The sequence below is a fragment of the Grampus griseus genome, assembly GCF_964374135.1.
Source record: "Grampus griseus genome assembly, chromosome: 5".
Lineage (NCBI taxonomy): Eukaryota > Metazoa > Chordata > Mammalia > Artiodactyla > Delphinidae > Grampus > Grampus griseus.
In genome coordinates, this window is record NC_138998.1 from 24,604,470 (window position 1) to 24,620,534 (window position 16,065).

Sequence of the window (16,065 nt, forward strand, 5' to 3'; positions counted from 1 at the left end):
ACACATTGGGTAGAAAGAGAGATGACCAAGTATCCAAGATCATAAATGAGTCCTGCTCTTAGCTACTTGATCTCTTTCCCTTGCTTTCATAGTTATTATATGTCATTTTCATCCTTTTATATTTCTCTTCTTTCATACATCATGATACTTTACCAACCTATCATCATGAGGCGAAAAACTATATTATCACAATCTTTTACAAATGAATTAGGCTTCTTCGAGATAAAGTTTCATGGGAAACGGGTAGCTGTCTAGCAGATCTATTCCCAGAGCTCTAAAATTACTGAATAAACAAAACAGATTTAATAACCACAGTAACACTTTGCCCCTTCCCAGAGGGCTATCTTTTCTCATTCTACATTAGTACACTTTTTCAAGCATCTTAGAGACCTCGACTATTATCCCTACTCATATTGGAAGAATGCTATCTCTAAAAACAGAAGTATAAAAAACTTAGCCCCTCAGACCCATCCTATAGTATTGCAAAAATAGTTACAGAATATTTTTCTTCATTTTCTCCAATGCACTGCATATAAGTATTAAAAGTAAAACCGTACAATTAATTTATACAATAGTAAGAAATGTTGCATTTCAGATTCAGGGCCATAAAAAATTGTGTGACACATGCATTCTAAAAATAAGATGTATATTTTCAACAATGATAGATATTAGAGGAAACATCCTGACACAAGATATGAAGGAGAATAAACTTCTGGCAATTGCAGTCAGAAAGGGGCTTCTTCAAGAATGGTAGTTTCTGCTAGGAATATGTAACATTATTGGAAAATGGGGGTCAAGAAAGCCATGTTAGTCAACAGCAAATTCTGTACTACTCAAGAATAACGGGAAATGGGAGGACCCCTTGGATAGCCTGAGACTAACCACATATCACTACTCCAAGGTCATAGCTTCCTTATAGAAGAGCCTTAACAACCTTAGCAAAATCAAGAATTATACCTGCCAATAGAAATAAAGGAAACAGCCTAGCAGTAGCTCACTTTTAATAGCTACAGCTGTGACTAGCACATTAACTTAGTTGCTTATTACTACCACCACATGAGAGTGGCAGTATGGCTTGGTGATTAAAAGGATGGGCTCTGGGGGCTTCCCTGGTGGCGCAGTGGTTGAGAGTCCGCCTGCCGATGCAGGGGACACGGGTTCGTGCCCCGGTCCGGGAAGATCCCACATGCCACGGAGCGGCTGGGCCCGTGAGCCATGGCCACTGAGCCTGGGCGTCCGGAGCCTGTGCTCCGCAACGGGAGAGGCCACAGCAGTGAGAGGCCCGCGTACCGCAAAAAAAAAAAAAAAAAAGGATGGGCTCTGGAGCTAGACTACTGGGACCAGATCCTGCGTCGGCCACTGTGTAACCTCTCAGTGCCTCGGTTTCCTCATCTGTAAAATCACAGCATCCACCTTACTTTAAGGCTGCTGGGAGAAGTCAAAGGGATAATTCATGTGGTGTGTTCAGAACAGTGACTGGTACCTAGTATGTACTTAGTAGATACAGATATTCCCCTATTGATCTAGAGATTTTGAGGGGAAAAGTGTGGTGACTATAAATTCCCGGACTTTAACAAGATCTGAATGGAGAAGCTGACTACAGAACCATCTAGTACAGAAAGAATAGCGAAAATTTTGTGAAATGGTAACACATGTGGTAAAACTATGGAGTATTCTTATCTCAATCAACCAACAAAAACACTGGCATCAAGCGAATATTCATTAATAAAAATAACTCAGTAACTACAATAGTTGAGTAACATAATCTGGACACTACTTTAAATTTCACCCAACGTACTTTGAATCTTAATTTCTTCATTAAAAAATGCAGCTAAATTTTTACTTAGTAAAAACCTAGTTTTTACTAGGAAACCAAAATTATGTTAAATCAAAGGATTTGCCTGGGCCTGAAGATCCATTAATAAGGGATCCATGATCCTTACAGTAACATGATTACTAGCAAAGGACAAATACTTACAGAAATAGTGAAAGGGGTGAGCTTCTTCTTATTAATGGCTCTTTCATCAATTGTATCTGGTTCAGATAAGTTGATCATTTTACTAAAGAGAAAATGGGAATAATTTAGTTTAAGACTCCCAGAAATGTTTTCAGTTTATTTTTGCAAGTAGACAATAAAGTTAAATTTTGAAAAGTAACCATCCCTTTCTTTGAAAATTATACTATAATTCATGTCAGGGACTTAATTTTAAAAATCTGAGAAATATTCCCTAACCTAAAACACATTCATCATTCACTGCAATTGTAATCTTAGCATTTCCTTCTAACTGTTTTCAAACACTCTTGCATTTTCTTTATGTGAATCTTGCCTTTATTTCCTTTAATGATCATCAACATTCAGCAGCCTGAAATGTTGAATAAAAAAATCCTCAAGAGGGCTAATTTCATAAAGTGATATGAACAGCGTTAAAATTACTGTTGCTGCAGAAAGATGAAGAGCCAGAGACTTGGTCTGAAATTTCAGTAATTCAAACCTTTTAAAAGAAACTAATATAAATTTTATCTCTGTATTTTAATAAAGGTAAGAAAATACCCATTCAATTCATAATAGGAATTTCCTCTGAAGGTCAGAGGAACAGATCAGACTTGTAGGTAGAATTCAAGGTATATTGTTATATGTAATGTCCTAAAAACTAATATCCTGTACTCATGGATAGTTCTTTATTTTTAACTAAAAAAACACAGAAAAAAGACTGAGGAAATGTGCCAGAATAGCAATAATAGCTATTTATGGGTACCAAGAATATTTGTGGTTCTTCTTTGAAAGTCTTCTGTTTTTTTATAAACTTAAAAAATAAGAGATATCTGCTTTGTTCAAAGAAGTACGCTGGGACTTTAGTACACACAACAAGGACAAAGACATGCCCTTAGAGAGTTTACAATCTAGTGAGCAGAAATAGATTGCAAAGAGCCATGGATATGACAAGATTGAATTAAAATGTTAACCTGATTTAAGCACAAATGAGATATATAGTTCTATTATATTTCCTCATGTTCCTGTCCCAGTCAATGATCAACAGCCCCACACTGAGAAGTGAAGAAAGAAACAATGGGGAATTCCCTGGCAGTCCAGTGGTTAGGACTCCACGCTTTCACTGCCAGCAGGACCAGGTTCAATCCCTGGTCGGGGAACTAAGATCCTGCAAGCTGCGTGGCATGGCCAAAAAAAAAAAAAAGAAAAGAAAGAAACCCTGTGAACATTATTAAATGCATCAGAGGAGTAACTCAAAAGTTTCCTGGCATCGTTAAGGAAACATGAAAAAGATCCCAAATAAGAGATTGCATTTGAAAGAAAATGTTGGAAAATATATAGTACTTGATTTTCTATATAATATATATAAAATATAAAAATTTCAAGACTAATGTAGCTACTTGTTGACTAATTTCAAAAGACAATGGATTCACTGAATTGTAGTTTTCACTGAATGCTCTTCAGTGGACAGTAAGAACATAGCTCCCTTAACGCAATGCTCAACTCACCAAAGAAGGATGCCATCGGCAAGTGATTTGAAAAGACTGCCATCATTGGGATTCATAGGTATGAGATGCTTACAGTCAGCGTCATTCTCCAGGGCTTTGTTTATCCAGTTAACAAAAGCCACTTTTTCTTCCTCTGAAAACAGAAAGTCTTAGTTGGCATACCTCATTTCACAAAATTAATTGCACCGCAAAAATATAATTTTAAATTTCTGTTCAAAAATAATAAATGCCAATTTTTAAAACCTTACTGAAACAATAAAGGGTTTAAGAGGGCGTAGGTTTAAAGAAAAAGGGGAATTCATTCCACTTTTTTCATCTGATATATCAGGGAAGAGTAAGTCATATACCTTAAGTTAGCACAATAAATATTCGGTTTGATTCTAAAATCTTTCCAAATATATATTCCTTCTGAGAGCTAGTGGATCAGGAACCAAACACCAGCGGTCAGATTACACACACACACACACACACACACACACACACACACATACTCATATATGCCGGGGGGGAAATACAAGAAACAAATAACCACATCAATAAATTCCACCTGCCCCCCAAAAAACTTTCATAGAGTTGTGATTTGGAACTTACAACAGAAATACTAGTTTTAATCAAGAGTTATTTGAATGCAAAGCGAGAGAGAGGCACGGACATATATACACTACCAAACGTAAGGTAGATAGCTAGTGGGAAGCAGCTGCATAGCACAGGGAGATCAGCTCGGTGCTTTGTGACCACCTAGAGGGGTGGGATAGGGAGGATGGGAGAGAGGGAGACGCAAGAGGGCAGAGATATGGGAACATATGTATATGTATAACTGATTCACTTTGTTATAAAGCAGAAACTAACACACCATTGTAAAGCAATTATACTCCAATAAAGATGTAAAAAAAAAAATTTAAAAAGGGCCATCCGAAAAAAGTGTAAAAACCAGAAAGGCAGGACAGGCCATGGAGAACAGGGAGCCTTGTTACCCTGATGGGTGGGATGTAAATTGCAAACAGCTACTCTGGAGAAGTGTATGGTGTTTCCTAAAACATCTAAAAAACAGAGCTAGAGAGCATAGGGCACTTCCACTCACGGGCGTATATCTTGAGAAAAATAAAAATCAACAAGACACAGCCGCCCCAAAGTTTAGGGCTGCTCTGTTTACAAGAACCTCGACTTCGGTGCACCTTAAATATCCCAGGAAAGAGAAAAATGGATAAAGAAGTTGTGGTACTTATGTACAATGGAATATCACTCAGCCATGAAATCAATGTCATAAGGCCAGTAGCAGCATGAGTGGATTTAGGTATGATGATTCTAAGTGAAATAAGCCACACAGAAAAAGAAACTTATCATGAGATATCACTTATAGAGGGAATGTAAACATGGCTACAATGAACTGAATTACAAAACAAAACAGAGTCTCACATTTAGAAAACACACTTATGCCTGCTCAAGGGGAAAGGTGAGGGGGGGTGATGCATAAAACCAGAGTTTGAAATTAGCACAGATACCGTTCCATAAATCAAATATGTAATAGACAAGACCTACTCCTTGCTCAATGAACTGGACTCAACACCCCCTATTCACCGCAGAGGAATATATCAGACTAGTAAGAATCTTAAAACCTATGTGTTGGTATGTCTCCGCAAGAGAATCAAGTGTGTGTAGAGCGGCATAAACATAGCAGTGAAAATCAGCTAAACCCCATTATAAAAATAAATTTCAAAAAAGAAAAAAGTTATTTGAATGAATAAAATAGCTCCATTTCTGTAGAATTTCTATTATAAGAAATGAAGACCCAACGCAGCCAAAAATAAATCAATAAATTTATTTTAAAAATAATAAAAAGGGGCTTCCCTGGTGGCACAGTGGTTGAGAGTCCGCCTGCGGATGCAGCGGACGCGGGTTCGTGTCCCGGTCCGGGAAGATTCCCACATGCCGCGCAGCGGCTGAGCTTGCGCGTCCGGAGCCTGTGCTCCGCAGCGGGAGAGGCCGCAACAGAGAGGCCCGCGTACCGCAAAAAAAAAAAAATAATAATAATAAAAAGTAAAAAAAAAAAGAAAAGAAAACTGACACATCTAGATACCAGTCCTACTCTCAGCCATCTTCATCCTCAACTTCTCAATCCATGGCTTCCAGCATAAAAACAGTGATCTTTAGGCAGAAAAAATTGTTGGGCTATGCAGTGGGGAAAATAGGAAGGAACTTAAAGGAAAAATGGTCTACTGCCTCATTATTATTATATAAATATAAAAATGATTTAACAATATAAAACTTAAAGGAAAATAATTCCCATTTCCATCACAGGGTAGCTGGCCTTTCTCTTTATTGCCCCAATTCCTAGAACTAGGTAATTTTCCTAAGGGCATATTTGGTAGATACCGCCAACTTCAATCCAACACACACACACAGTCAATAAAGACACAAACATTTACTTCTGTAGGTATCATTATCTGCCTTCTTATCTTCTTACCTCACTATACATACCTGCTTAGGGACTTAGAATCTAGGGATTTAAAGATCACTAAGATACTGTACCTCTCATCAAGGAATTTTTAGGGTAGTGATAAGATAAAACAGATATACGAAGAAATGCAACTAAAGGGAAATGAACATACCACAAGAGTGATACAAGTAATGTTTCAGGGACTTTAAGGAAAGAATCATTTCTCATTAGGTTGATCAAGAAAAGGCTTTATGGAGAAGGTACTATTTGAAAGATAGATATTTAATAGGTGTAGATGGTCAGGGAAAGGAAATGTGTTCCAGGTATAGGAACCAGGAATGAGACACCACTTCCCAACTACTGGATGGCTGTAATAAACAAAATAGACAATAACAAGTGTCGACGAGAATGTGGAGGAATTGGAACTTTCATACCTTGCTCGTGGGAATGTACATGTGTGGCCACTTTGGAAAACAGTTTGGCAGTTCTTTAAAATGTTAAACACAGAGTTACCAAAAGACCACTCCTAGGTATATACCTAAGAGAATTCAAAGCATATGTCCACACAAAAAATGTGTACACTAGTGTTCATACCGAATTATTCATAATAACCAAAAAGTGGAAACAACCCAAAAATCTATCAGCTGATGAAAGGATAAACAAAACGTGATATTAGCCACAGAACAGAAATTATTCAGCAATAAAAAAGAATGAAGTACGATACATGCCACAACATGAATGATACTTGAAAATATTATATCAGGGAAGAAGCCCGTCAAGTGAAAGGCCACTACTGTATAATTTCATTCACATGAAATTTCCAGAATAGGCAAATCTATACAAATAAAAAGTAGATTAATGGTTGCCAGAGCCTGGGGGGAGGGGGAAATGGGGAGTGGCTGCTAGTGAGCATGGGGTTTCTCTATGGAGTAATGAAAGTGTTCTAAAATTACAGGGTGCTAAAGACTGTACAACTGAATATATTAAAAACTACTGAACTATACTTTCAAAGGATGAATTTATGGTATCTCAATTATATCTCAAATAAAGCTGTTCTTTTTTTTGCGGTTCTCGGGCCTGTCACTGCTGTGGTCTCTCCCGTTGCGGAGCACAGGCTCCGGACGCACAGGCTCAGTGGCCATGACTCACGGGCCCACCCACTCTGCGGCATGTGGGATCTTCCAGGGCTGGGGCACAAACCCGCGTCCCCTGCATCGGCAGGCGGACTCCCAACCACTGCGCCACCAGGGAAGCCCAAGCTGTTCTTTTTTTAAAAGCCATTAAATGTTCTGTATCTGGTTCTAAATAATGGTTACATGGGTGTATTCATAGGTTAAAAAAATCCTCCCATTATACTTAAGAATAGGGCACTGTATGCACTTTACTCTGTGTATCTTGTACCTCAATAAACAAGCTAAAAAAATAATCTACGGTGATAGACATCAGAAAGTGGACAGTTACTGTTAGAGGCAAGAGGGAGACACTCAGGTGATAGAAATGTTGTGTTTTGATCTGGTTGGCAGTTGCATGAATGCAGCTACATGATGTATACACATGTGAAAACTCATTGAGCTGTATATGTAAGATCACAGTACTTTGCTAAATGCATACGATACCTTAATAAAAAGTTGTTTTTTTTTTTAATGGAGAAGCCATTTCATTAGAATGGACAGGCAGAAATAGAGTTAAGGAGTAAGTACCTTTCAAGAAATGGAGTTATAGGGCTTCCCTGGTGGCGCAGTGGTTGAGAGTCCGCCTGCCGATGCAGGGGACACGGGTTCGTGCCCCGGTCCGGGAAGATCCCACACGCCGCAGAGCGGCTGGGCCCGTGAGCCATGGCCGCTGAGCCTGCGCGTCCGGAGCCTGTGCTCCGCAACGGGAGAGGCCACAACAGTGAGAGGCCCGCATACCGCAAAAAAAAAAAAAAAAAAAAAAAAAAAAAGAAATGGAGTTATAGACCACTGCCTTCCCCACTACACTTCCCTGGTGGGAAAAAGTTAGGAAAATATATACAATGAGTAGGAGAAGTGTGAGTATACTGTTGGAGGAAAATCCATTTAGAAAGGAAGAGAACCAAGAGGATAATTAACAAATTCAGATCTCAAAGGAAGAAAGAGGGGGGAAAGTTAAAGTGAGTTTTTTATCAAAAATTTTAAAAGCATAGTTCTAATTATGTTAACATGCACAAAAGGAACTTGGCCAAAGGTTTTTAGGCATCTTGATCCTGAGAAGCAAGCTTAGCATGGGGCAAGCCATCTCCTCTTAGGAGTTAATGCGACTCTGGATTTCCCACTGGGCAACAATCCAGTGATCCTATCAGATCAAGCAAATCAGGTGCTGTGCTCTACCAGTCATTTGGTTGCTTGATAAAAGATGAATCAGGAATCTCAGTTCCCCAAAATGGAAAGTCCTCGCAATAAACCTCTCCACCATCCCTAAAATAGGTCTAAAGTAAACCCATCTCACGGGTCAGGATGAAAAATCCATTCCAAGGTCATGATTAAACACATTCAGTGCTGAAATATAAATAACTTCTACTTTGCTGTTTCTAATTCTGTTATCCACTGTTCCTGACACATAGTAAAAACTCATTTATTGTTACTTACCATAAATTCTAGGATTTTGCATTCTGACGACTCTGAAATTATGACACATTTCAAATCTGATGGCACTTTATAATTTAGTCTCGTTTTCCCTCAAGGACACATAAAACAATGGTGCGAATTACAGTAAATGGCATCTTAGATTTGATGACATACAGGACTTGTTGAATGAACCAATGACTGAAAGATTAAATTTGGAGCAGGCGGTCGGTTACCTGAATAAGAATGCTGTGTGCCCTCACTGGAAATGGATGAAGTTCCTCCAATAGCAGTAATCCCTTCTCTCTTGTTAATTATTTTTCGGAATGTTTTGCTGATGTCTTTGCTTTTTAACTCTTGCATTAGCTGGAATGGGAGAGAAGTAAAATTGACTCTTGATTAAATAACCATTAAAATCCGTGCAACGTAAAGGATAGTTATTTATTCGGAATGACATCGAAATAAATACTAATCAGTTGTTCTTGCACTTATTGCTTGTGTAGACAGATAACTCTCATGTCATTTTATAACAACACAAAATGGACAAATGTTTGCACCCCAACCTATAATTAAACTCAAAATGTACACACTGAAATTGTTCGCCTAGACTTGCCATGGTCTTTTGTACTAAAAACTAAAGAATAACTAGCTACATGATGAAGATTTTAAAATGCCTTAACAAAGATATTATCCCATCTGAACAGCTCAAACGTATACATGTTAAAGTCAAGAAGTCAGCTTTTGTTGGAAATTACACAGGCGTAGAGAGAAACGCCCTCTGTCAGTCCCTCTGTCACTGGCTACCCTAGAGCCCGGATAAACTGAATTCAATCAGTTCTCCATGCAGCAGACAAAGTGAGTTTTAAAAAATGCAAATCTGATCATGTCAATTCATACTCTATTCCACTGGCTTCCTACTGCTCTTAGGATAAAAACAAAAATCCTACAAGACCGTGATGACCTGACTCACTTCTCTAGCCGCATTCCTAACCCTTAGCATCTCAGCTCCAGCCACACTGATGTTTTTTTCAAGTGCTTGAGAGCACTCACCACCCCTAAAGGCACAGAGACTCTACACATGCTGTTACCTCTGCCTGCCTTGCACAGCACTCATTTCCCCCACCTGCCCCTTTTATCTGTTCCTTCAGATCGCAACTCAGTCTTCACAGCTTCAGGGACAGTCTTCCATTTCCCTGAATCTGAGTTCCCTAACTCCCCACCAAGTTCACTTCCTCCTACTACAAACTTTCAAGGGACCTGTCCTGCTCTGTCACAGCATTTATCACAGTTATCTTTTATCCATCTGTGTGATTCCGTCTTCCCCTCCACCTGTAAACTCCATGAAAGCTGAGCTACATCTCTTTTTGTTCATCACATTACTCACAGTGCCTGAGTTCCTGGCAAGAAAGGAGCTCAGATATTTGCCAGATGAATAAAGAATGCAAAAGCAGACAATTTCTATTTCATAAATATTTATTCAATTATATTAGTGAATAAATTAGTTCATTAATTTTCATATGAAAAACACAGTCATGGTGGTGTTGATGGAAGGTAGTGACAGCTCTTCCTCAAGCGCCAGCTGGCAATGGCAACTCAGTCATCTCTCTCAGCCTGAGAGGTCTGAAATACCTGATACACAATATTCAGTTCTATTTTTCTTATATTGGTGGAGTCATATATTATTTTGCATCTTCTTCAGTTCCCTGAGTCTCAAGGTAGTTTAATAATGAAACCATAGCTGGCATCAAAATTCACCTGGTGGCTTTACCAAAACTGAAGATAGAACCAATCACAAGGAAACAACTGGTTTCTAGGAGGTATATCTTCCATACCTTAGCTATTTCAGTTACAAAAAAATATTCCACTTCTCAAGACCAAGTACTAAGATACGAAAATATTCTGCATACAGAGATAGTCAATAAGCATTTAAATTCAACTGTAGTTTTCGTAGGGCATGAAAGATTATTATCTAAACCTGACTTCAATTCCAACAATTCGAGAATAATTTTTTCCTTTGTTTTATGAATTATCTGTGGAAATTATTGTTGTTATTGTTATCATCATCATCATCACTTTAAAGCAGTGCATTATCTGGTCTCTGAAGCCAGATTTAACCAAAGAGAGCAATGACATTACTTAAATTCTGCTTGAAGCAAAACAATCAGTAGCCAGGAGAGCATTTAGATTACTTACTGACACAAACTCTTCAAAGCTGATTTTCCCATCTTTGTTGTTGTCAGCAACTGCTAGAATTTTCTCCACAATTTCGCGAACCTTGTAGCCAGGCAGAGGAAGGCTTGCTTCCTTAAACAGGTCCTGGAGTTCATAGTCACTGACATACCCACTGTTGTCAATATCTAAAAAGATAAATTATGAGCTATCAAATATCACTTGTACCCTGTTGGAGATCTGCACTCAGAAGGCTGTTTGGGGACTTCCCTGGTGGTCCAGTGGTTAAGAATCCGCCTTCCAGTGCAGGGGATGCGCGTTCGATCCCTGCTTGGGGACCTAAGATCCCACATGCCACAGGACAACTAAGCCCGCGTGCTGCAACCACTGAGCCCACGCACTCTGGAGCCCACGCACCACAACTAGAGAGAAGCCTGCATGCCGCAATGAAGAGCCTGCGTGCTGCAACTAAGACCCAACGTAGCCAAATAAATAAATATTAAAAGAAAAAAAAAAAGAAGGCTGTTTGGGAGACTCACAGGCAGGCAGAATATTTCAGGTTTGTTTCACAAGTGGCAGTAATCTTCTCTCCTACACCTGAATTGTACAAGGTATACTATATACTTTACCAAAAAAATTCATATTTAATGAACTTTACCCCCATAGATTTAGGGCTACCATATGTATTTTAAGTGTATAATAAGGACATTGTGCTGACAGACGAAAAACTCAGGTTTAGCACATGACTAAGTTTCAAAGAATTAAGCATGGGGAGGTCTCAGATATCTAGTAAGAAATATAGCAGCATCGGTCATAGGGGAACACCCACCCAGACTTTGACTTCTTTATGTAATTTACGAAATGGAAATCTGGTCCCACATTCCATATAAAATATGTGCATCATGTAAAATACACATAAGGCACTTCTGGTCTACATTTCACTTGGTGACAGTTCTGTTTCACTTGTCAATAATTCACTGCTTCTTCATTAGGTATTTATGATACCATTATGTAGGCCAAATGATGTTTGATGTCATTTTGAGATTAAGTGTTCAAGAAATAATTTCACACCTACATTTGGACTTTTGGAAATAGGTTTCCAGGTGTTTTCACGTCATCACTGAGATACCCTTCCCTGGGTTTTCCCTAGAGACTGGATATCAATTCTTGACACAGAACAAAGGCAACACAAAACACTTCTGGCCAGAGTTGGCAACAGGGCTTTGGATTGTTTGGTTAGTTGCCTGGATCCACCTTGTATAGGCTCTCTTTACCCATCTGGTAGTAGTTGCTTTGTTTCCTATATTTCTCTTTCCTCTCAGTATAAGAGCTATCAACACTAAAACTGAATGAATTACAAGACAGAAACTTTTCTTTTAAACTCTCATACACAAGTTTTAGAATTAATATTGTTCAGAATGATGAAAAATTTCTAAACTAGAATCTACCAAGAACCAAAATAGTGCTATAATCTCAAAAGGAAGCTAAATTGCTTGAAATTGCAATAATTGCTTTCTTTGAATTTAGAGTAAAATCTCATTATTTAGTACATCACCAGTTCAGAATTGTTTCCTATAATTCTGAAATAGACAAATAGACTAGGCAGACTTACTGCCTACCAGCACTGTGGTGGGGAGTATTTAAAAATAAACAAGATCAAGAAAAAGTTACTTACATGCTATCCGTCATGCTAAACTATCATTAAGAGTTAGGGCTCTGAAGATGGACAGATCTGTGTGCTTAAATCTCAACTCCATCCCTACAACCTCTGTGGTTTGGGTGTGACATGACAAGAAATAATAGATACCACTTAATGAGCACATATTCTGTGCCAAGTGATTTGTTAAGAACTTCACTTATCTAATGAAATCCTTACAACAACTTTGAGGTAGTTAATAATATTATTCTAATTTTAAAGATGAGGAAATCAAGCCTTAGGATAAATAGCCATAAAATCACAGTTTAAAAAGAGACAAGGCTTTCCTACAACTCAACAACAAAACAACAAGCAACTTGATTTAAAAATGGACAAAAGACTCGAATAGACATTTCTCCAAAGAAGACATACAAATAGCCAGTAAGCACATGAAAAGATATTCAACATCACTAATCATCAGGGAAATGCAAATCAAAACCACAATGAGATATTTTATACTCATGAGGATAGCTGTTGCAAAAACAAACAAACAAACAAAAACAGAAAGTAATAATCATTGGCACGGATTTGAAGAAACTGGAACCCTTGAGCATTGCTGGTAGGAGTTAAAACGGTACAGCCACTGTTGGAAACCGTTTGGTAGTTCCTCAAAAAAATTAAACAGAATTAAATTATCCAGCAATTTCACTTCTGAGTATATACCAAAAATAACTGAAGAGAGAGACTTGAACAGATATTTGTACACCCATGTTCATAGTAACATTACTCACAATAGCCAATAGGGTAGAAACAACTCAGAAGCCCATCAACAGATGAATGGATAAACAAAATGTAGTAGAGACATACAGTGGAATGTTATTCCATCTTAAAAAGGAAATTCTGACACATGCTACAACATAGATGAACCCTGAAGACATTATGCTAAGTGAAATAAGCCAGTTACAGAAAAACAAATATTATATGATTCCACTTATATGAGCTACCTAGAGTAGCCAAATTCACAGAGACCAAAGTAGAATGGTGGTAACCCCAGGGGGCAGGCATGTGGGGGAGGAGGATTGTTGAGGAGTTAGTCTTTAATAGTTTTTAATGAGTATAGTTTCAGTTTGGGAAGATGAAAAAGTTCTAGAAATAGATGGTGGTGAAAGTCGCATAACAATGTGAATCTACTTAATGCCAACAAACTGTACACTTGAAAATGGTTAAAATGGTAAATTTTATGTTATGTATATTTTACCACAATTGGGAAAAAAAAAGACAAATATTTTAACCTCTCACTTCTCCCTAGGGACCCAAAAATATCCCATCTAGCAAGGTTGGATGGGCATGTCCCTCTGCCTCTGAGAAAAGTTGTTTGGTACAAATTAGCAGAGGATTACTGAGTTCATGAGTAAAAATTTATCTTATACATAAAGTAAGGAAGTATAAATTCTGCTAGTGTTAGCACTTCCCTCACACAGAGCAAATTATCTTGCTGTCAGAACTGTTCCATCAATGAATTATTTATTCAAAATATCATTAAATAAATATTGCAAGATTATATGTCCATGAGATATAAAGATTAAAGTTGGTGTGTGAAATAGAACTAATTCATTCGTTTTACTAAGACCGAGGTAGCACTTTTATTCAAGCTGCCAAACTGTACCTATAAAATAATGAAAAATACCAAACTAGGAGATACATTTTTATTACTTCCTCTGTTTCAATGCTCGAAATGAGCAGAACATTTCAATAATTGCCCAATTTTTGTCTTGGAAAGACACTGTGCACTGCATACAATACTCCATAAAATGTATTTTTAACAATAACTTTTTAGAAATCATGCAATGCTCTACTGCCTGCAAAATAACGAGCCTAAGGCGGCCACCATGTGGACTGTATTCTGAAGGTCTGAGTTACTCTGGAAACAGCTGTGCAGGGAGAAGTGGAAAGGCCCAGAGATTTGTAGAATTCACTTTATTTCATAACAACAGTTTGTAAGTCACGAGCTTCCTGAGAACTTTACTCATTTGTTTTTTCAGAGAGAGCTTTATTTTTTAAAACTTAAATCTTTCTTTCTTTATCTTGATCTCTGAAACTTCTGCACTGCATTTCACCTACATTAATTTTAGTCATTATTCACTAGGTTTGTGGGAAATCTAGGCACAAGACCAACTGTGATCATTCCATCCTCCCCGGTCTACCCTCTGACTCTGCTTTCCAGAGTGCTCGAATGCACCAGCAAAGGAGCCCATTGAGGCAGGGGCAAGGTTGAGGGTGTTACCATCTCAATATCTATTCACTACACTCATCTTTCCCTAGGTTCACCTTTCACTTGCACGCATGTACAGACTAGAGCAAAAGATGATATTCATATTCTCAAGGGTTTCCTAAAATCAAAATGCAGAAGAATCGTGATCTGACAGAGGATGGGGGAATTTTTTGGAAGAAAAAGACAAAGCTGTCAAAATGATGTCATAAAGACAAAACACTGAATGGCTTTAAAAGTGAAAGAAGAAATATAAGAGGTGTGGCCTTTAAAAGCAACACTAAGCTTTTTAAATTATGCATGAGGGAGAAGGAAAATAAGACATATGGCCTTTAAAAATTATATCAAGGGCTTCCCTGGTGGCACAGTGGTTAAGAATCCGCCTGCCAATGCAGGGGACACGGGTTCGAGCCCTGGTCCGGGAAGATCCCACATGCCGCAGAGCAGCTTCGCCTGTGCACCACAACTACTGATCCTGCACTCTAGAGCCCGTGAGACACAACTACTGAGCCCACATGCTACAACTACTGAAGCCCGCGTGCCTAGAGCCCGTGCTCTGCAACGAGAAGCCACTGCAATGAGAAGCCTGCGCACTGCAACGAAGAGTAGCCCCCGCTCGCCACAGCTAGAGAAAGCCTGCACGTAGCAACAAAGACCCAATGCAGCCAAAAAGAAAAAAATTAAATAAATAAATTTTTAAAAAGATTTTTAAAAAATAATAAAAAATAAAAACTATATCAAGATTTTAAAATATTCTGCGTGAAGGCAAAATGTGTTACTGTTCGTGGCAAACACATGGAGGCCAGAGTTCAGCTTACAGACAAGGAAGTGTTTCTATATTTTCTCTGTAATGAGAAGATCATGTTAAGCATATTTAGTTACACTGTCATTCATTAACCTGGTGTATTCTCTGCAAAGAAATGATCAAAGAATTCAAAGTCCAATTCTCCTAGAAATTCAAGCCAGTCTTAGTCTATCTTTCAGAAAGAAAGAAAGAATCCAGTGAAACCAAGATGGGAAAAAAAAAAAAAAGGAATAAATCTGGGGGTTAAGGGGTGGTGGTGGAAGCAATAGAAGGTATTGTTCCATTCCTGGAAGGCTGGTATCAAGCAGAATAGTAACTGTGTATTTAGTTTTTCTCAAGCATACCTATTTTATTAAATGCTTCTTGTAGTTCTTCCAGCTCCTCCCGAGAAATGGTGGTGGTGCTGTTCTCCATCTCTGAGTAGGAAAGACTATCTTCAGGTCTTTATATCTAGGAAAAGCAATGTTAGAAAAAGAACGTTAGCCCTCTGGAAACATTTACGTAAGCAGTAACAGAGGACACAGGCAGTAAAATATCTAGAAGAAATCACCTGAGAGGTCTGGCTGACAAGAAACAACTAGGAATAGATCCCCTGATAATACTCTTTCCCAGCACAGGTGAGCCAGACAATAACTGAGATTCAGTAAAGGGAAGAAACACCGGTTTTCC

The 16,065-nt window shown here is 38.3% G+C and overlaps 1 protein-coding gene across 1 annotated transcript in view; it reads right to left on the reverse strand.

Moving 5' to 3' along the window:
• PLS1 (plastin 1) overlaps positions 1-15,839 on the reverse strand; it is a 50,216-nt gene extending 34,377 nt beyond the window's left edge. The window contains exons 1-5 of the mRNA XM_082655064.1: positions 15,741-15,839; positions 10,711-10,874; positions 8,754-8,883; positions 3,499-3,631; positions 1,979-2,060 (exon numbers count right to left, since the gene is read on the reverse strand). Coding sequence (XP_082511190.1) covers positions 1,979-2,060; positions 3,499-3,631; positions 8,754-8,883; positions 10,711-10,874; positions 15,741-15,810 — 579 coding nt within the window. The 5' untranslated portion in view covers positions 15,811-15,839. The remainder of the gene's footprint in view (positions 1-1,978; positions 2,061-3,498; positions 3,632-8,753; positions 8,884-10,710; positions 10,875-15,740) is intronic.
• Between the last annotated feature and the right edge of the window lie 226 nt (positions 15,840-16,065).